The sequence below is a fragment of the Hypanus sabinus genome, chromosome 9, assembly GCF_030144855.1.
Source record: "Hypanus sabinus isolate sHypSab1 chromosome 9, sHypSab1.hap1, whole genome shotgun sequence".
In the NCBI taxonomy this organism is placed as follows: Eukaryota; Metazoa; Chordata; class Chondrichthyes; order Myliobatiformes; family Dasyatidae; genus Hypanus; species Hypanus sabinus.
Genome location: NC_082714.1, coordinates 5,776,940 through 5,797,449, shown reverse-complemented (window position 1 = coordinate 5,797,449; position 20,510 = coordinate 5,776,940). Strand labels below are relative to the sequence as shown.

The 20,510-nt window shown below is 49.1% G+C and overlaps 1 protein-coding gene across 3 annotated transcripts in view; it reads left to right on the top strand.

The window, feature by feature from the left end:
• The window catches only part of amdhd2 (amidohydrolase domain containing 2), a 28,394-nt gene extending 16,791 nt beyond the window's left edge, over positions 1-11,603 (top strand). For all 3 annotated transcript variants that reach the window (XM_059978936.1, XM_059978935.1, XM_059978937.1), the window contains exons 10-12: positions 1,010-1,078; positions 3,524-3,625; positions 8,567-11,603. In XM_059978936.1, the coding sequence (XP_059834919.1) occupies positions 1,010-1,078; positions 3,524-3,625; positions 8,567-8,688 (293 nt within the window). In that variant the 3' untranslated portion in view covers positions 8,689-11,603. The remainder of the gene's footprint in view (positions 1-1,009; positions 1,079-3,523; positions 3,626-8,566) is intronic.
• The last annotated feature ends 8,907 nt before the right edge of the window (positions 11,604-20,510 follow it).

The following is a 20,510-nucleotide window of genomic DNA, read 5'->3' as shown; positions in this document are numbered from 1 at the left end:
AGAGTCTTCGATTTTCGCTCAGAGTAACCCAGCTGCGTGCGTGGCAGTGTCCTCTGGACTCCCTGCCTGTCTGGAGACTCCGATCCTTTCCCTCTCGGAACTGCCCCTCAGAAGGCCGATAAGTGTGGTGGCTGAGTTTGAGATTTGACTGTAAGGGGCTTTAACGTGGCAGGCTGCAGCTCCGAAATGGCTGGACAGAGTTCCCACACAGGAGCTGTAGCCTCTGGTGAATGAACTCGTGTGGAGAGAGCCACTGCCTTTCAGACTGATCACTCTGTATAAAAAAAAATGTGGGGTGCAGTGCAGTACCGCAGCAGCCCAAAGTGCAGAGGAGACGTTATCTGTCATGGCCGTGTCTGGGGGTTGGGGTAAGGGAGTTACTGGGATCAGTAAGATTCCTTTCCTACCTGTGGTCTGCTCAGAGAGGCAACCCTGCCCTGAGTTGGGGCATAAATGTGGAAGGGGTCTTTGACAGGCCCCTTAACCCTCTATAACGTGCACCTTCACTTCCAGCTCCATTTCAACAACCGGTTGCTGGACAATGGCCGCTTCTGGGTTTGCTCAGGCTGTGGTGGGAAGCCTGGAGGGGAGAGCAGGGGGGTTTCCTCTCCCTGAGACTCTGGTGGGATGTGGACAAAGATCGCATCCGCTCTCTCACAAGGAATTCGCGCAAAGTTTGAGAGGAAGTGGGTGTCCCAGATCGAGCAGCTTGACTCCCCCCCCCCCCACACACCCACGGGGGGTCCGTGCCTTTGACGGAAGGTTCCAGGGGAGGGAGGAAGTGCTGAAGGATCCTGGGATGCTTTCATGAGGTCAAGTGGGAAGCTGTGTTGAGCAGGAGGGGGCAATAGAGTCAAGGGGACAGCTGTACGATATGTGGGTGGGGTGGGCAAGGCCTGAGGATACAGGGTGTGAGTGGGTGGGGGCGAGTGGCCATGTATACAAGGTGTGTGGTCAGGTGACAGTGACCCCAGCCAGTGAAATGACCTCTGTCCCCTGACCCCTGCAGGGACCCGGACGCTGAGTGGGAGCATCGCCACGATGGACATGTGCGTACGGCACTTGCGACAGGCAGCAGGTGAGCTGGTTCCGCGGCGGGGGAAGAGGGAGAGGATGTACTGCGGACAGGGTGTGTCACCGTCTGCAGTGGAGGGGCCAAGCTGCAGAAAGTTGTAAACTCAGTCAGCCTCATCCTGGGCACTCGCCTCCCCAGCATTGAGGACACCCTCTGAAGGCAGGAAAGGTGGCATCCATCATTGAACACCCCCATCACCCAGGACATGCCCTGTTCTCATTGCTACCATCAGGGTGGAGATGCAGGAGCCTGAAGACCCATTGTTTCAGCAGCTTCCCCCGCCATCAGATTTCTGAATGGGCAATGAATCCTTGTACACTTCCTCAATTGTTTTTGCTCTCTTTTGCACTACTTATTTAATTGAAAATGTATGTGTATGATTCTTATTGTATTTTATGGTTTTTTAAGTTATTGTAGTATACTGCTGCTGCAAAGCAACAAATTTCAAGACAGAAGCCACTGATTCTGATTCAGAGCCGACTTGGCTGCAGTGTCAGGCCTGTTCCAGTAGAGGGGGCCCGGGGCTCAGATTCCGCTCCGGGCTCTGGGGCTCTGGGGCTCTGGGCAGTGTCCTGTCCCGTCCCGTCCCGTCTCTCCCTGGACCAGGAGTCAGACGGTTCTAATCCTGGCCCATGGCCTGTCTGCTGCACTGCTGGGGGCACCAAGCTTTCAGTGGGACGTTACACCAGTTTCCAGCTGTACCCTGTCGGTCGTGAGGATTTCGCTTCAGGAGGTGGGGCTGGGAAATGTTTGTCAAATTCGAGAAGCTGTCCACTGGCAAGGCAATCTGTGTGAGGTCTTGCTGTGCACAGGTGGATTGGCATTTCTCCGCATGCACCTGCACTTTCCTGGGTTCAACACGTTAGAACTACCCAGAGCAAAGTTCAAAGTAGACTCATTATCAAAGTCAGTGTTTGTCAGCACTTACAACTCTGAGATTCATTGTTTTGCAGGCATTCACAGGGGAAAGATACAAAAGAGAGAAACTATCCCTAACCAGACAAACAACCAGTGTGTAAAAGAAAACAAACCGCACATAAAAAGCAAAATGCAGGGAGCGGGAATGGTAACTAAAAAGTGAGTCCATTGGGTTGTGGAGTTGAGCTGAGTGAAGTTACCCCCTGTGGTTCAGGAGCCTGATGCTTGAGAGGTGATGAACCTGGTGCTGGGGGTCCTGAGATTCCCTTACCACCTTCCTGAGAAGAGGTGGGGGGGGGGGGGAAGGTCCTTGATGGATGCTGCTTTCCTGTGGCAGTGTTCCTTATCGTGGGGAGGGTTCCGCCTGTGATGGACTGGGCTGTATCCACCATTTCTGTAGACGTTTCCATACCAGGCCATGGTGCAACCAGCCGGGATTCCGTCCACTGTGCGCCTGTACAAGTTGTCTGCTGTCACGCCGCAGGAGTCTGGTCACTAGGCAGAGAGCACTGTCCACGCACATCCTGGGAAGCTTGGCAGGGAGGGAGGGATATTCCGGGGATCTTTCCCTCTTTCTCCAGGTGCAACAGTGACTTCGATCTCGGCAGCTGGGAGATGTGGCGTCGCAAGCTGCGTTTAATTTTATTTCTTTAGAGATTCAGCACAGTGACCCCGTGTCGCCCATTACATCCAGGTGAACAATTAGACTGTGGGAGGAAACCGGAACACCCGGAGGAAATCTACGCGGTCACAGAGAGAATGTACAAACTCCCTGCCGACAGCAGCGGGAAGTGAACCCGGGCCACTGTAACAGCATCACACCAACCACAGGCGACTGAGCTATCCTGCTTGTGAGCTGCGTCTTGGTTATGGGACGAGGGTTGTCCTTCCTCCTGCCAGAAGCTGTTGTCTTCCTCTCCCCCATCCCCTCGCAGACACTGCTGGTCTCTGTCCCTTGCGGAGAAATCCCCTGTGGCGATACTGCAGGCCTGTGGGGACAAGACAGAGACAGCTCGCTAATTTCACAACATACACTTGTTATGTTAAACCTGATGCTGATATGGATGTCCCTACCCATTCAGATCATGAGCACATCTCACTCTTTAAGTAATATTAAAAATTCTGAAAAATTATAAGGAAATAATTTAGCATTACCTAAATTTATTTTATCAGGTTGTGGACCTGAAATTTCTGCGACAGGTAGGCAACATAAACTAAACTTGGTGTTAGTGATAGGTGTCAACACCATCGTGGACGGTCCCAAGCCTGGCTGTGAAAGGGGGGTTGGGCATGGGTCCAGCAACCCCCCATCTGGTAAAACTACAGGAACGCCAGGAATTCACCCCGGGGAGAGGAAGGGTTGAGAAGATGGGTTACACCTGGGGACATTTTGAAAGTGCTCCAGGACAGAGGTCTGCTGGTCTGCCCCAGAGGGGTGATGCGCTTCTGGAGTTCTGGGGCACTGGATTCGGGAGAGCGAGGTTGTCAGACTGTCAAGATGTCACTGAGTCCACTCTGCCCTCCCTGCAGGGTGCTCCGTGGAGGAAGCGCTGGAGGCAGCTTCGCTGCACCCCGCCCAGCTCCTGGGGATCGAGGACAGAAAGGGGACGCTGGACTACGGCTCCGACGCAGGTGAGAGAGCAGAACCCATCCCGGAGACGGGGGGTTGGGGGCAGACCAGAGTGAGCCCTCGCAGTGTTGGGCTAGCTGAAGGCAGACAGATAGCAGATGTTGCCTGGAGTGTTGGAGAGAGCTGACAGCCTCAGGGTAGAGAGATGTCCATTTAAAACAGATGAGGAGAAATTACTTCAGCCAGAATCTGTGGAAGTCATAGCCACATACAGCTGTGGAGGTATATTTAAAACAAAGGTTGTTAGGCTCTTTATTAGTGAGGGTGTCAAAGATTACGGGGAGAGGACAGGAGAATGGGTTGAGACGGATAATAAATCAGCCATGATTAAATGGCAGAGCAGACTTGATGGGCTGAATGGCCTCATTCTGCTCCGAGGTCTTGTGGTTTGATGGACTCTGGGGTCACTGGTGCGGTATCTGAAAGGTCAAAGCGACAGGGAGGGAGGGAACGTCTGTGATAAAACCGAGCTGCTGGGCCACAGTAGCACAGCAGGCAGGAAAACAGTAATTCGATGCCATTCCTGCCACTGTCTGAGGAGTTTGCACGCTCTCCCCACGACAGCGTGGGTTTCCTCCCACAGTCCGAAGACGTACGGGTTAGGGTTAGTAAGCAGTGGGCTTGCTCTTTGGGCAATGGAGCTGTGATGTTGTGGGCTGCCCTCGCACTGTGTTGGTTGTTGACACAAACAACGCACTTCACTGAGTTTCAATGTGGTGGTGTGCTGGTGACAGGCAGCAAATCTAATCTCATCCCTGTCGTGCTGTATCGGGGGGAACAGTTCACATCCCTGTTGTGTTGTATCAGGGGAACAGTTCACATCCCTGTTGTGTACGGGGGGGGGGGGAACAGTTCACATCCCTGTTGTGTTGTATCAGGGGAACAGTTCACATCCCTGTTGTGTTGTGTACAGGGGGGAATAGTTCACATCCCTGTTGTGTTGTATCAGGGGAATAGTTCACATCCCTGTTGTGTACGGGGGGGGGGGGGGAACAGTTCACATCCCTGTTGTGTTGTATCAGGGGAACAGTTCACATCCCTGTTGTGTTGTATCAGGGGAACAGTTCACATCCCTGTTGTGTTGTGTCGGGGGAACAGTTCACATCCCTGTTGTGTTGTATCAGGGGGGAACAGTTCACATCCCTGTTGTGTTGTGTACGGGGGGAACAGTTCACATCCCTATTGTGTTGTGTACGGGGGGGGGAACAGTTCACATCCCTGTTGTGTTGTGTACGGGGGGGGAACAGTTCACATCCCTGTTGTGTTGTGTACGGGGGGAACAGTTCACATCCCTGTTGTGTTGTGTACGGGGGGGAACAGTTCACATCCCTGTTGTGTTGTGTACGGGGGGGAACAGTTCACATCCCTGTTGTGTTGTATCAGGGGAACAGTTCACATCCCTGTTGTGTTGTGTCGGGGGAACAGTTCACATCCCTGTTGTGTTGTGTACGGGGGGGGAACAGTTCACATCCCTGTTGTGTTGTGTCGGGGGGAACAGTTCACATCCCTGTTGTGTTGTGTACGGGGGGGGAACAGTTCACATCCCTGTTGTGTTGTGTACGGGGGGGGGAACAGTTCACATCCCTGTTGTGTTGTGTCAGGGGGAACAGTTCACATCCCTGTTGTGTTGTGTACGGGGGGGGGGGAACAGTTCACATCCCTGTTGTGTTGTGTTGTGTCAGGGGGAACAGTTCACATCCCTGTTGTGTTGTGTTGTGTCAGGGGGAACAGTTCACATCCCTGTTGTGTTGTGTACGGGGGGGGGAACAGTTCACATCCCTGTTGTGTTGTGTACGGGGGGGGAACAGTTCACATCCCTGTTGTGTTGTGTACGGGGGGGGGAACAGTTCACATCCCTGTTGTGTTGTGTACGGGGGGGGAACAGTTCACATCCCTGTTGTGTTGTGTACAGGGGGAACAGTTCACATCCCTGTTGTGTTGTGTACGGGGGGGGGGGGGGAACAGTTCACATCCCTGTTGTGTTGTGTTGTGTCGGGGGGAACAGTTCACATCCCTGTTGTGTTGTGTACGGGGGGGGGGGGGGAACAGTTCACATCCCTGTTGTGTTGTGTCAGGGGGAACAGTTCACATCCCTGTTGTGTTGTGTACGGGGTGGGGGGAACAGTTCACATCCCTGTTGTGTTGTGTCGGGGGGAACAGTTCACATCCCTGTTGTGTTGTATCGGGGGAACAGTTCACATCCCTGTTGTGTTGTGTCGGGGGGAACAGTTCACATCCCTGTTGTGTTGTGTACAGGGGGAACAGTTCACATCCCTGTTGTGTTGTGTACAGGGGGAACAGTTCACATCCCTGTTGTGTTGTATCAGGGGAACAGTTCACATCCCTGTTGTGTTGTATCAGGGGAACAGTTCACATCCCTGTTGTGTTGTGTCGGGGAGTTGTGATTAAAATTCACCCGTTTTCTTGGTTGTGAAGTTCGATTCTCTGTACTGACATTTGACCCATACCTGGCGTTTACCTGTGTCTGGTCTTTATTGGACTGTGGGAGTCAGAACCTGGGGAATTTTTGGACCCTTATTTGCCCCTACTCTCTACTGTCAGCCCCAGCTTCTTTCCCTCCCCTTCCCCTCACACTCCCACACCCCCATCCTCTCCCATTTTCTCTTGCCCTCCCCACCCTTTTCTGGTCCTCTTCTGCACCCCTCACACATCCACGTCCCCTCAACCTCTTCCTCAATCCCCACTCCCCACCCTTCTCTCTTGCTGCCTCCTCAGCCTCCATCACACTCGGCACCCCGAGGGGAAGATGGGATTGATTTCTAATATCGGGGCTTTGTCACGTTTTGGTGAAACTTCACCCTCCTGCTGAATTCTCCACCTCGTCTTACTCACTCTTGTCTAGGTTTAAAATCCACCAACATTAATTACTGCTGCTGCTTCCAGAAATTAAGTTTAATTAGAAGTGTTGAACTAAAATTAATAGGCCTGTGAGTAGCCAGCAGTGAGAGGTATCTGCTGAGCGCTGGTATCAAAGACCAACAGGAACCGAGGCCGCATCAAGTTCCCAGCCTCCCCTGAACCCTGAAGTGCACTTAGCCAGAGTCGGCTCCTGAAGGGTGTCAGCCCAAACCTTTGACTGTTTATTCCCCTGCATAGATACTGGTGTGGTGGGGTGGAGATACGTCTCCACCAAAGGAGGTGGAAGGTGCTCCTTCCCTCCGCTAGCCTGTAGGTCACCCTCGAGCAAGGTGAAGCTCCTGCTTAGCCCCCAATCAGGGTCACGTGAAGCCATGGGAGCAGGTGGTGGACGGTCATATGAGCAGCCGGTGCAGATCACAAGTCCTGGTTATGTGACCATTGACACCAGGCAGACAATCTCTGGAGAATATTGACAATGGCTGAGGTCACCCGTCTTGTAAAGACACTGGCCAGAAGAAGATGACAAACCACTTATGTAGGAAAATTTGCCAAGGACAGTCATGGTCATAAAAAGACCATGATAATCTTCGTCATAGTTCTCAGCAAAAATGATGTCATACAACATGGCACATAATGATGATGTCACACCACATGGCACATAATGATATCATATGACACAGCGCATGATGTCATATGACACAGCACTTAATGATGTCATATGACACAGCACATAATGGTGATGACAGATGCTGCCTGACCTGCTGAGTTTCTCCAGCGTTTGTCTGTGTTTTCTGACTTCAGAATGAAGTGACGCCTTGCTGAAGCCCTTTCATAGTTCACCCAGGAGATGTCAGTTGTACCTTGAAACACACAGTGAAAGGCTTAGTTTACAATAACCAACACTGTCCAAGGATGTGCTGGGGGCAGCCCACAAGTGCCACCAAACTTTCAACCGAGTGTGCCAACAACTTACTAGCCCGAATCTGTACACAACCCATGGGATGAAGCCCATACAGTCACAGGCAGAATGTACAAACTCCTACAGACATACTGTTCATTACACTGTGCCTTGAGATAGAACAAGGTAAAACAGTAACAATGCAGAATGAAGGGTCACAGTTACAGAGAGAGTGCAGTGCAGACAGTGTAAGATCATAATGAGGCAGATTGTGAGGTCACCCTACAGGAGGTCTGATCAAGAGTCTGGTAACAGTGTCCTTGATGTTTTTTCAGGCTTTTGTATCTTCTGTCTGATGGGAGGAGGCGAAGAGAGGATGTCCAGGGTGGCTGGGTTTTGATTATTCTGGCTGTTTTCTGTGGTTTGCTCTGCACTTTCTCACGGTCACATTCAGCAGTGTTGTTTTATGCATCCAGACCGACGCTGAATTTCCTTATCCTCCTGAGGAAGCAGAGGCATTGTGGAGCCCTCTTGGCTGTGGTGTGAACATGCTTGGGTATTTGATCAATGGCATGGCATCGTGGGCTGAAGGGCAATAGATGGATAGGAAAACCTTAAAGGAATGTGGGCCAGATGCAGGCAAATGGGTCTAGTTTATACCCTGAGGAAGAGCCTCAGCCCAAAACATTCCTCTCCATAGGTACTGCCTGAGCTGCTGAGTTCCTCCAGACAGCCTTCACAAATCCATGTATTGGGTACAGGAGATGGGATGTTATGTTGAAGTTGTATGAGATGCTGGTGAGGCCTGATTTGGAGTATTGTGTGCAGTATTGGTCACCTACCTCCAGAAAATATGTAAATATGATTGAACAATTACAGAGAAAATTTACAAGGATGTTGCCAGAACTGAGGACCTGAATTATAGGGAAATGTTGAATAGGTTAAAACTTTATTCCCTGGAATGCTTGAGGTATAAAAAAATTATAGAAGGAGGGTTATAGATTCTGTTCTGTAATGCTCTACCACTCTGTCTGCAGAATCTCTTGTGTTTATGGGTTAGCATGGCTGAGTTGGGCCGATGGGCCTGTTTCCATGCTGATTATTCCCTGACTAGGGGAGAGTGGGCAGCGAGGGTTTAAAACTGCTGCTGGTTTTTTTTTTCCAGACCTGGTTCTGCTGGACGAGCAGCTAAACGTGCGGGCCACGTACATTGCGGGAGAATTGGTGTGGGAAGGCCGTGGGCCTGCTGGGAGGCCAACACGCCCATGTTGTAATGCAGAGAAGTGACCGGCTCAGAGCGGGCAGGTGCTGGCCTCGCACCGTGCAGGACATCAGAATATGCTGAACTTTCAGGATCAAAATCCCTGCATCCGGTGCCATTCCAGCCTGTTGTGTACTGGATCTGGAGACAAGACTGGTCTGGACCTCCCCATGGGTCACTTGCGTGGGGGCTTAGTTCAAACAGTGGCGGCAGAGGGGCAGGATCTCTCCCACACTAAAGGGGTGCAGATTTCTCCCCGTCCCACCCAAAAGGCCAGCTACTAGGACAGTGACTGCTTGTGCATGGGGGTTGGGTGGAGGGTGGGGGGGAGAGTGGGAGGAAGGAGGGAGTTTGTCTCCACTTGCTCTCTCTTGTATCCAACTGGACTGAAATCTTTTGCTACATTACATGTGAAATTATATAACATTTGGGGTGTAGTGTGGGTGAGTGGGGGCTGTGTGTGGGTACACGAGAGACCCCATGAGTGTGTGCACACACACGTGAGGTGTTCCTGGCTTCTTGCACACTTTTCCACATGAACCCTCTGAGACTCTCTCTCTCTCTCTCTCTCACACACACACACACTCACACACAGACACACTGTCACTCTCTCTCTCTCACACACACACACACACTCACACACAGACACACTCTCACTCTCTCTCTCTCTCTCTCTCTCTCACACACACACACACACACACACACACTCACACACACACACACACACTCTCTCTCTCACTCTCACTCTCTCTCTCTCTCTCACACTCTCTCACACACCCCCCCTCCCCCGTGTGCGGCCGGCCACTGGGTGATCACCCCTGCTTCCCCAGCAGCTCTCCACATCACCTGGAGCCCCACCAGCTGTGCAGAAGTGACCTTCCCCTGTGTCCAGTGACTCTGGATCTCTCAGCTGATTCAAGTTCAAGGGTATTGTCATCTGCCTGTACATAAATACAACCAAAGGAAGCAACATTCCTCTGGACCACTGTGTACCACAAAGCATCTTCACACACAGCACATAAACTGAAATATTACCATTAATAAGTTAATAAATATAACTCAAAGTGCATGTGGTGCATAGCACAGGTAAACAATAGACAGCTCGCTGTCCGAGTGACAATCTCAGTGGTACAGGGTGTTCATTAGTCTCACAGCCCGAGGGAAGAAGTTGTTACCCAGTCCGTCAGTCCTCGTCCAGATGCTCCTGTACCTCCTTCCTGACGGTAGAGGGTGGGATGGGTGGTAGGGATCCTCAACAATGCTTCAGGCACTTTGTTTACAATACTCTTGGTAAATGTCATGGATAGTGGGGGAGGTAGACCCCACTGATCCTCCTGGCAGTTTTTCCTGTCCTCAGTAGAGTCTTGCAACTTCCTTATCACATAATGACGGTAGAGGGTGGGATGGGTGGTAGGCTGAAAGTTTGCACAATACGTAACACCTCCTTCCGGACGGTAGTGGGTCAGAGACTGTGGGATGGGTGGGGGTGGTAGGGATCCTCAACAATGCTTCAGGCACTTTGTTTGCAATGCTTCTGGTAAATGTCACAGATGGGGGGAGGTAGACCCCACTGATCCTCCTGGCAGTTTTTCCTGTCCTCTCTGGGGCCCTGCAGTTTCCGTACCACACAAAGATGGCGGCGAGCTGGACACTATTGATGGTGCCCCTGTAGAGAGTTGTTAGAATGGGCATGGAGGCTTTGCACAACTCACTCAGTCTCCTCGGAAAGTGCCTTGTTGACTAAGGCCGGATTAGCATAGAAGTTTATTCTACAGGTGATCTTTTCTCTTTGCTGTCAGAGTCCTGGGTGTGTGTGCTTGGTGTAGAGGGAGTGTTACGCTGTGCTGAGCCTGTCCTGGAACACTTCGATCGGGAGTGTTTTTCCCTGCTGGGGCAAAGGCCGCTGACAGCAGCTCACCAGGGTCCTTTGCCCTGGGCCAGTCTTTCAAATTGTCCCCAGGTGTAGCCCTTCTTCGAAGGTGTTCCCATTCCCGGGGATAAGCTCTTTGGAGCTTCGGTTGTAGCTGTGGGTTTTCATGGGATGGGGTTGCTAGCCCCAAGCCCAACCCACCTCCTTTCACTGCTGGGGTTGGAGGCAGCATTACACAGAATCTAACCTGTACTGTCCCTGCCTCGGGAATCTTTGATAGGACTTTGTGGAGAAAGTATTACTCTATGTATAACCCATACTGTCTCTGCCCTGGGATACTAGCTGAACAAAATGGGACATGCACTATTCGGCACGCCTGCTCGTTAATGCAAGTATCTAATCACGTCGGCAAGTCAATGCATGAAAGCTTGCAGACATGGTCGAGAGATTCCGTTGTTTAGACCGAACACCAGAATGGGGAAGAAATATGATCTTTGATTGTTGGTGCCTGATGGGGTGGTTTGAGTGTCGCAGAAGCTGCTAAACTCCTGGGAATTTTACGCACAGCAGTCCCTAGGCAGGGCTTCCCAACCTGGGGTCCGCAGACCCCCTGTTAATGGTCGGGGTGCATGCTTAAGAAGGTTGGGGACTCCTGCTCTAGAGTTTAGAGAATGGTGTGAAAAAAACACATCCGGTGAACGGCAGTTCTGTGGGTGAAAACGCCTCGTTAATGAGAGAGGTCAGAGGAGAACAGCCAGATGGTTAAAGCTAACAGGAAGGTGACAGTAACCAGCAGTGGTGTGCAGAAGAGCACCTCTGAATGTACAACATGTCAAGCCCTGAAGTGGACAGGCTACAGCAGCAGAAGTCCATGGGCATGCACTCAGTGGCCACTTTAGTAGGTATAGGAGTTGAGGGTCTCCAGTGATGGATGCCTCCAATTCTTGAGGCATCACCCCTTGAAGATGACAAGGAGTGTTCTGTATTGATTGAAGTTGTAATTAGCATATTTCTGCCCCATCCTATTAAATCATTTGTTTCATTACCAATAAATGAAGATCTTTACCCACACTTTTGTATTTATTGGGGTTCAGTTACGTCGATACTGAATCGGAGTAAGAGGTTAATGGAAAGATCTTGCAATGCCCTCAAACATTTCCACAACAGAGCAGTGCCTGAGACGATTTCACAATTCAGTCACGAAAAATCAACAGTGATAAATGGGTAAAATCACCAGCTTCCTCCATAAATGCTGTCTGGCCCTCTACAGTTAATTTCTGCTTCAGATTCCAGCATCCGCAGTCCCCTTTGAACTGATAATTAATTGCCACTGGTGTTTAGGGCAGCAATGAAGGTCCTCCATCTCTGTCTGTCCATATTTACACAGAAGGAGTCTTCGCTGCTGTTTCCATCAGTTTTTTTTACCTGTTAGCCCTGAGCTGAACTCCCAAACGTGGAGGACCAGTGGACCGCTCTTAGTCTGGCCTCTACCCTTTGACCTGTTCGACATGGGTGACCCCCCCCCCCCCCCAAGAGCCAAAGCATGAAGTCCTGACTCTGGCCAATATGGCTCACTGAGACACACAAGCCCCCAAACCCTACGATAGGGCTGGGGGAACTGATAAGTGAGAGTGGAATCTCACAGGAGATTCATTAGAAATGTGTTGTCACAGACAGATAGGATCGTAAAGGGAGCTTTTGGTACAATCGTACAGGAGAGCGAGGAAGACTATTAAAGCTTGCTTTGGTATCTGGACCTACTGGAAGAATGGCAGATGGAAGTTAATGAGGTGCAGTTTGGGAGGACCAACCAGGGCAAGACTTGCACAGTGAGCAGAAGGATCTGGAATACAGAACCATAAGTCCTTGAAAGTGGCATCACAGGTAGACAAGGTTGTAAAGAAAGCTTTTGGCATATTGGCCTTCATGGGTCGAAGTATTGAAGATAGCAGTTGAGATGTTATGTTGAAGTTGTAAAAGACGTTGGTGAGGCCTAATTTGGAGTGTTGTGTGCAGTTCTGATCGCCTTCTCTCCCCCCCCCCACAGAAAGCTATCAGTAAGCTGCCCCCTTTGGCAGAGAAAATTTACAAAGATGTTGCCAGAGCTTGAGGACCTGAGTTATAGGGAAAGGTTGGGCAGGTTAGGACTTCATTCCTGGAGGAGAATGAGGGGAGTTGTGATAGAAGTTTACAAAATTATGAGCAGCAGATGGGGTAAATGGAAGCATGTGTTTCCACTGAGGTTGGGTGAGACTAGAACCAGAGGTCATGGGTTAAGGGTGAAAGGTGACATGTTTAGGAGGAATGTCTTCACTCCTAAGGGGGGGGTGAGAGTGTGGAATTGGTGGATGCAGGTTGGATTTAAGACAAGTTTAGCTGAGTAATGTACACGGATGGAAGGGGTTTGGAGTGCCTTGGTCCAGGTGAATGGGACCACACAGTTTGACACATACTAGATGGGCTGAAGGGCCTGTTTCTGTGATGTAGTGTTCTATGATAAGAAAAGGGGAGCAGAATTAAGACCAGGTTCATTAGAAATGTAAATACAGGCTGCAGAAGTTCCTGTAGAATGGAAAATACTTGCAAATGTTACTGCAGATTGAGACAAGGGAACGATCACTAACAAGAGAAAATCTGTAGATGCTGAAAAATCCAAGCACATAGTCCTGAAGGAGGGCCTCGTCCCGAATCAGCGACTGTTTTCTCTTTTGCATAGATCCTGCCTGACCTGCTGAGTCCCTCTGGCTCTGTGTAAGTGTGAGAGAGAGAGGGAGAGAGTGTGTGTGTGTGTGAGAGAGGGAGGGAGAGAGTGTGTGTGCGTGTAAGTGTGAGTGTGTGTGAGAGAGAGAGTGTGTGTCTGTGTGAGTGTGTGTGTGAGAGAGAGTGTGTGTGTGTGTCTGTGTGAGTGTGTGTGAGAGAGGGAGAGAGTGTGTGTGTGTCTGTGTAAGTGTGTGTGAGAGGGAGAGAGTGTGTGTGTGTGTGAGAGAGAGTGTGTGTCTGTGTAAGTGTGTGTGAGAGAGGGAGAGAGTGTGTGTGTAAGTGTGAGAGAGGGAGAGAGTGTGTGTGTGTGTCTGTGTGTGAGAGAGAGAGTGTGTGTCTGTGTAAGTGTGTGTGAGAGAGAGTGTGTGTGTCTGTGTGTGTGTGTGAGAGAGAGAGTGTGTGTCTGTGTAAGTGTGTGTGTGAGAGAGGGAGAGAGTGTGTGTCTGTGTAAGTGTGTGTGAGAGAGGGAGAGAGTGTGTGTGTGAGTGAGAGAGAGAGAGTGTGTGTGTGAGAGAGTGTGTGTGTGTCTGTGTGAGTGTATGAGAGAGTGTGTGTCTGTGTAAGTGTGTGTGAGAGAGGGGGAGAGTGTGTGTGTGAGTGAGAGGGAGAGAGTGTGTGTCTGTGTGTAAGTGTGAGTGTGTGTGAGAGAGAGTGTGTGTCTGTGTAAGTGTGTGTGAGAGAGGGAGAGTGTGTGTCTGTGTAAGTGTGTGTGAGAGGGAGAGAGTGTGTGTGTGTCTGTGTGAGTGAGAGGGAGAGTGTGTGTCTGTGTAAGTGTGTGTGAGAGAGGGAGAGAGTGTGTGTGTGTGTCTGTGTGAGTGTGTGTGAGAGAGAGTGTGTGTCTGTGTGAGTGTGTGTGAGAGAGAGTGTGTGTCTGTGTGAGTGTGTGTGAGAGAGAGAATGTGTGTCTGTGAGTGAGAGAGAGAGAGTGTGTGTGTCTGTGTGAGTGTGTGTATCATGGAAAACGACATGGAAATTCCAGAATGACCAGGAACAGAACATCTAGGATGAATAAATCCATCAAAGCATATTGGCCAGGAACAGGCCATTCAGCCCACAATGCCTATGCTGCCATAGAACACTACCGCACATACAGGCACTTTGGCCCACAATGTTGTGATGGACTGATTTAGAAGGCTGGCTGATTTAGAAACTGAACACACTGGAGGCTGTGGTAGGACAAAGGACCCTATGGAAAATCCTGGCAATTCTGGACAATATTTCTCACCCTCTTCGTGCCACCTTGGCTGAACAGAGGAGCACTTTTAGTAATAGACTGAGACAACTACATTGCTCCAAAGAGCGCTATATGAGGACATTCTTACCCTTGGCCATTAGGCTCTATAATGAGTCAACCTATAGCCAGGGAAGTGATGACCCCCTCCTTGTTCACCTCCCTCCTTTCAACGTTTGATAGGTTTCAATTAGGTCACAGGTCTTCCGATGTGGTCGCAGGACGAGAGCGTGCAAACTCCACACAGAGAGTGTCTGAGGTCAGGAGTGAGCATGCATCTCTGGAGAATCGATGTTACAGTTGTACTAACTGCAGGCCCGTGGTCTGTTACTCCAGATATAATTAGCTCAAGGGATTTCTGCTTGTGAGAAATTCTGTTGATTGAAAAGAAAAAGGAAACTGTGTGTAACAAATTATGTGTTGACTTGGCAATCGATGGTGTTGGTGCTGACATTACTTCAGATGATTGCAATCCTTTGCCTCCCCGTGTGTTGTCAATCTCATGGCTACCAGAAACATAAGCACATCCAGGCACATGGGTAACCCAGGCAACAACAAAGCCTCGAAGGGACTATCGTGAGTGGAATTTCAAGCAATATTCATTGTGTAAATAAAGCATTTGGGGGAATACTCACATGTTGTCTTGGATCAGAATGCACCAGTTACAAAAAGGCAACAGACCTACTGGAGTAGGCCAAAAGCCCCAGGCTGTTCCGGCATTCAATTCCATCTCTCGTTTCAACTCAAATCACCATTTTTTATGTAAGATTCAAGATTCATTTATTATCAAGGAATGTATAAATTGTACAACATTGAGATTTGGCTTGCTCACATATAGCCACAGAGCAAGAAACCTGAAAGAATCCAATTAAAGAAAAAATAAAAATAAAAGGCCAACACTAAATGCACAACAAAGAAAAAAAATACAAGTTATGCAAACAATTGAAGCTAACAATAACATTCTGAACCAACAGGGTCCTCAAATCCGAACCCTGGAGTAGGCCCGAACCCTCGCTTCTCAGTTCACCATATTAGCGGCCATAGAGCACAGCAGCCAGGGCAGTTTTCATAGCCTCAGGATCATGGAGAGAGGAGTGACCATTGTGCAGATTGAACGAAATTGGCTCTAGTCTCTTATCCCGACAGGCTGTCTTTTCATTCGATCTGGGCCAGCGTTTAAACTGACCAAGCAACAAAATCGTGCAAGGCTCAGGCGCCCTGAAGAGGGAAGAGAAGATTGCTGAGAGTGAGTGAAATCAGCTCTCGCCTCTGATCTGGGCTGGCATTCAAATTGTTTTAACAACAGACTGTACCTTGCAGTAGGACCCAGCAACTACAAAGAACTTGGGGCCTAGACCACGCTGCCCAGCAACTGGCTCTGAGTCCAGATTTCACTGCCCAGCCCAAGCCACTCTCAAGCTCTTCAAATCAGCTCAGCACCCAGAGTGATCCAGGCTCTCACCCCGGCCAGCTGAACGAGAATTGGAACTCCAACTGCAACAATTCTGCAACACACCATCTCGGCTCATCCCCCGAACTTGCCTCACCATCATTCGCCCTTTCACTGTTTGCAGCGATAATTTAACACAATTTTCCTCAGAAAAGGTATTTTACTGATGTTTTTCTTGGATTTTTTAGTTTTTTGACCACCAGATGCTGACACACATTTGGTAGCATCATCTTAACCAGAAGCCGTTAATGGTCTTATTAGACCATAAGACATAGGTGGAGAATTAGGCCATTTGGCCCATTGAGTGTCTCTGCCATTGAATCATGGCTGAGTTATTTTCTCTCTCAACCACATTCTCCAAAGTTCAAATTTAGTATCAAAGTATGCATGTCATAAACATCCTAGGGATTCATCTTCTTACAGATAGCATCGCCCATAACCTTTGACACCCTTACTAATTATGCATCTGTCAACCTCTGCTTTAAATATTCCCAATGACTTGGCCTCCAACGCCATCTGTGGCAGAGAATTCCACAGATTCACCTCCCTCTGGCTAAAGAAATTCCTCCTCATCTCTGTTCCTTCTATTCTGAGGCCGTGCCCTCTGGTCCTAGACCCTCCCACTATAGGAAACATCCTCTCCACATCCATATCTAGGTCTTTCAATATTTGATGTTTCAATGAGATTCACTATCAATCTTCCAAACTCCAATGAGCGTATGCTCAAAGACGTCCAATGCCCTCATTTCATTCCCGGGGTCTTTATGGTGAGCCTCCTCTGGACCCTCTCCAATGGCAGCACATGCTTTTAGGGGCCAAAAACTGCTCACGATACCCCAAAGGCAGTCTGATTTGTGCCTTATCAATCCTCAGCGTTACATCCTTCCATTTATATTCCAGTCTTCCGGAAATGAATGCTGACACACACAAAATGCTGGAGGAGCTCAGCACCTATGGAGGAAAATCAACAGTTTGTGAAGACCCTAGGAGGCAGAAGGCGGAGTAAAAGGATGGGGGAGAGTGAGGGGCACGAGCTGACAGGAGGTGGGAGAAGTCAGGTGAGAGTGGGAAGACAGGACCTGTGGGGGAGAGATTGGAAGAACGGGAATGATGTGAGAAGCTGGAAGATGGTAGGAAAGAGTCTGAAGCCATCTGGCACAAAATGGCGGCAGAGACAAGTTCCCGGGGTTATGGGGAGAAGGCAGAAGAATGGGGTTAAGAAGAGAAAATAAATCAAGAATTCGAAAATCAGAAATAAATCTGTTGTTAGCTTCAATTGTTAGTAGGATTTGTTTTTCTTTCTTTCCCTTGTGCATTGGGTGTTGATCTTTTTTCGGGTTTCTTGCTTTGTGGCTACCTGTGAGCAAGCAATTCTCATGGGTGTATAATTTATACTGTTTGATAATAAATATACCTGGATGATGGAGCAGACTCGGTGGGCTGAATGGCCTAATTCTGCTCCTATGATTTATGGTTTTATAGTACGTGGCTGTTTTAGTGAGTCTTGGTGAGTATGTGGTTGAGGAGTGGAGAACAGCAAGAAGCACAGAGGGGGAGCGATGAGAGAGGGTCCCACAGAACTCCTGTTGAGTGGAGAAAGAAGCATTCTTTGGGATCAACACGTCTTGAAGGGGCTTCAGAGTGGAGACACACAGCCTTGGTATCCTTTAAATATCTTGAGATCCAGCACAATAACACACGTTTCCCGCCCAGTGAGCCTGGGACACCCATGTGAGAGTGTCGTGTCCAGCTGCAGCATCGTGTGGTATGGGCATCGTGTGGCATGGACACTACAGGGCATCAGGCCACAGCACCCTACAGAGGACAGGAAAAACCACCGAGATGATCACCAGGGTCTCCCTCCCCACATTTCAAAGTTCAAATTAGATCTTATTACCCAGACTACACACATGACACCATATACAACCCTGAGATTCATTTTCCTGCAGCAAATCTATAGAGTAGTAACTATAACAGTATCAGTGAAAGATCAGCCAGAGTGCATAAGATAACAAACTTGTGCAAATGCAAATATAAATAAATAGCAATAAATAACGAGAACATGAGATGAGATAAAGAGTCCTTAAGTGAGATCGTCAGTTGTGGGAACTTCTCAATGAATGGGCAAGTGAGTGAAGTTATCCTCTTTGTTCAAAAGCCTGATGGTTGAGGGGTAGTAACTGTTCCTGAACCTGGTGCTGTGAGTCTTGTACCTTTTACCTGATGGGCAGCAGCGGGAAAAGATCATGGCCTGAGTAATGAGGATCTTTGATGATGAATGCTGCTTTCCTATGACAACGTTCCATATAGAAATCTTGCAGACGAAGGGCTCGTAGCTCTTTGAGGATTCCTATCACCCATCTCACAATCTCACACAACGGATAGGTCATGTCATCTGGATACCTAATCTCTTTGATTCTCTAATGTCGGGAAGCAGGGATAGGAACATCAGGACGAGGACAGCCAGACTGGGTAACAGCTTCTACCCTCAGACTGTGAGATTAACAAATACCTTCTACCACTGAGGTCTTGTCACTGGGACTGTGATCTATTTACTGTTTACCTGTGTTGTGCACTACATGCATTTTGAATGACATTTTATTGTGGTAATATGTTGTTGTGGATGCACTGTGGCCCAGAGGAACTTTGTTTCATTTGCTGTATACATGTACAGTGAGATAACAATAAACTTAAACTTGATGGGCTGAATAGCCTTTTCCAAGATGCATTTGTCTGTGATTCTATATCATCCCTCAGCTCACCTCTGTATCGCTCCCTCCTGATCAGTCTTTCTCACACTACTGATTCATCAGAATCCCTGTTCTTGCTGACTCACACTAGCAACACGTCAGTTTTAAAATTCCCATTCTTGAGTTCAAGTTTCATCATAAGTTCACTTCTTCTGTTCTCTTGAGTCCCCTCCAAGTTCCAGTTTAATTGTCATGTAACCATGCCCAGGTGTACAGGTCAATGAAACTGTGTTGTCTGTGGCCACAGTGCGGAGTATGGAGCACAGAGCACATATCGTTACGATCGTACGTGCACAGGTCCCTGAGTGGCATGGCCTGATGTTGCATGGGATGTTGTCCTGGAGCCACGTACATAGCGGTTCCTCATCTCATCTCACGAAGGGAATCCAGCTTGTTTTCCGTGAGCTTACACCAGTGAGCAGGGCCGAAGGGAGGGGCTATCACCAACACAGCACAGATCTCAGCACTCCTGTCACACCACCCCCATGCCTTCTCCCCTCGCTGGCTGTAAAAGGCACGAGGGCCTGGCCCAGACTGCACCAACTCCCAGATCTTGTTGCTCCCTCAATTCTGACCATTGGCTTAATCCTCTTGCACCGGAGGACCTACTTTCAGCTGCTTTGGCACAGTAATTTCTCTCCTCTTCCCTGACCCAACACATTTGATGCAGCTGCTCTATGTCACAAAAACAAAGGAGCTGGTTGTGGACTACAGGAGAAATGGAGACTGGCTAACCCCTATTGACATCAATGAATCTGGGGTTGAGATGGTGAACAGCTTTAAATTCCTCGGCATAAACATAATCGAGGATCTCACGTGGTCTGTACACAACAGCTGTGTGGTGAAAAAGGCACAACAGTGTCTCTTTCACCTCAGACGGTAGAGGAAATTTGGTATGGGCCCCCAAATCCAAAGAACTTTCTACAGGGGCACAATTGTGAGCATCCTGACTGGCTGCATCACTACCTGGTATGGGAACTGTACCTCCCTCAATCACAGGACTCGCAGAGTGGTGCGGACAGCCCAGCGCATCTGTAGTCGTGAACTTCCCAAGATTCAGGACATTTACAAGGACAGGTGTGTAAAAAGGGCCTGAAGGATTTTTGGGGATCTGAGTCACCCCATCCGGGAAGTGGTACCGCAGCATAAAAACAAACTCCGGGACAGCTTCTCCCACCAGACTGATTAATTCACGCTGACACAACTGTATTTCTAAGCTATATTGACTGTCCTGTTGTTCATACTATTTATTGCAAATTACTATAATTTGAACATTGCACATGTTACGTAAGGATTTTTACCCCTCACGTATGTGATGTAATGAAGTCTACTGGTTTCGGCAGTCTGACTTGGAGGCGCCAGTGCCCAGGATCGACTCGCCCAGCTCCATAAGGGTTCTCACCACCAGGGGCGTCCCTGCATCGGGGAAGACCCACGCTCAATCATTTCGGAACTGATTCTTCCCCTCCACCAGATCCCTGCATAGTCTATAAACCCATGAATAATACTTCACCTTTCTTTATTTTTGCATCATTTATCTATTTTAGTAATTTATTATAACTTTATCTTTGCATTGTTCTCCGCCGCAAAGGAACAACTTCTTCCGGACTCGGGACACCATAGGGAAATCCTGATGTGATTCGGATTTCTGTTCCGCCTATCAGCTTCAGCCAGTTGAGCTGTCCCAAAAGGCTATTGGTTGCAGTAAAATAGGCGCGACGCCTTCATTGGCAACTGATGGACACCAGACCCAATAATTTCAGCGATAGCTGCGATGACGTAACGGG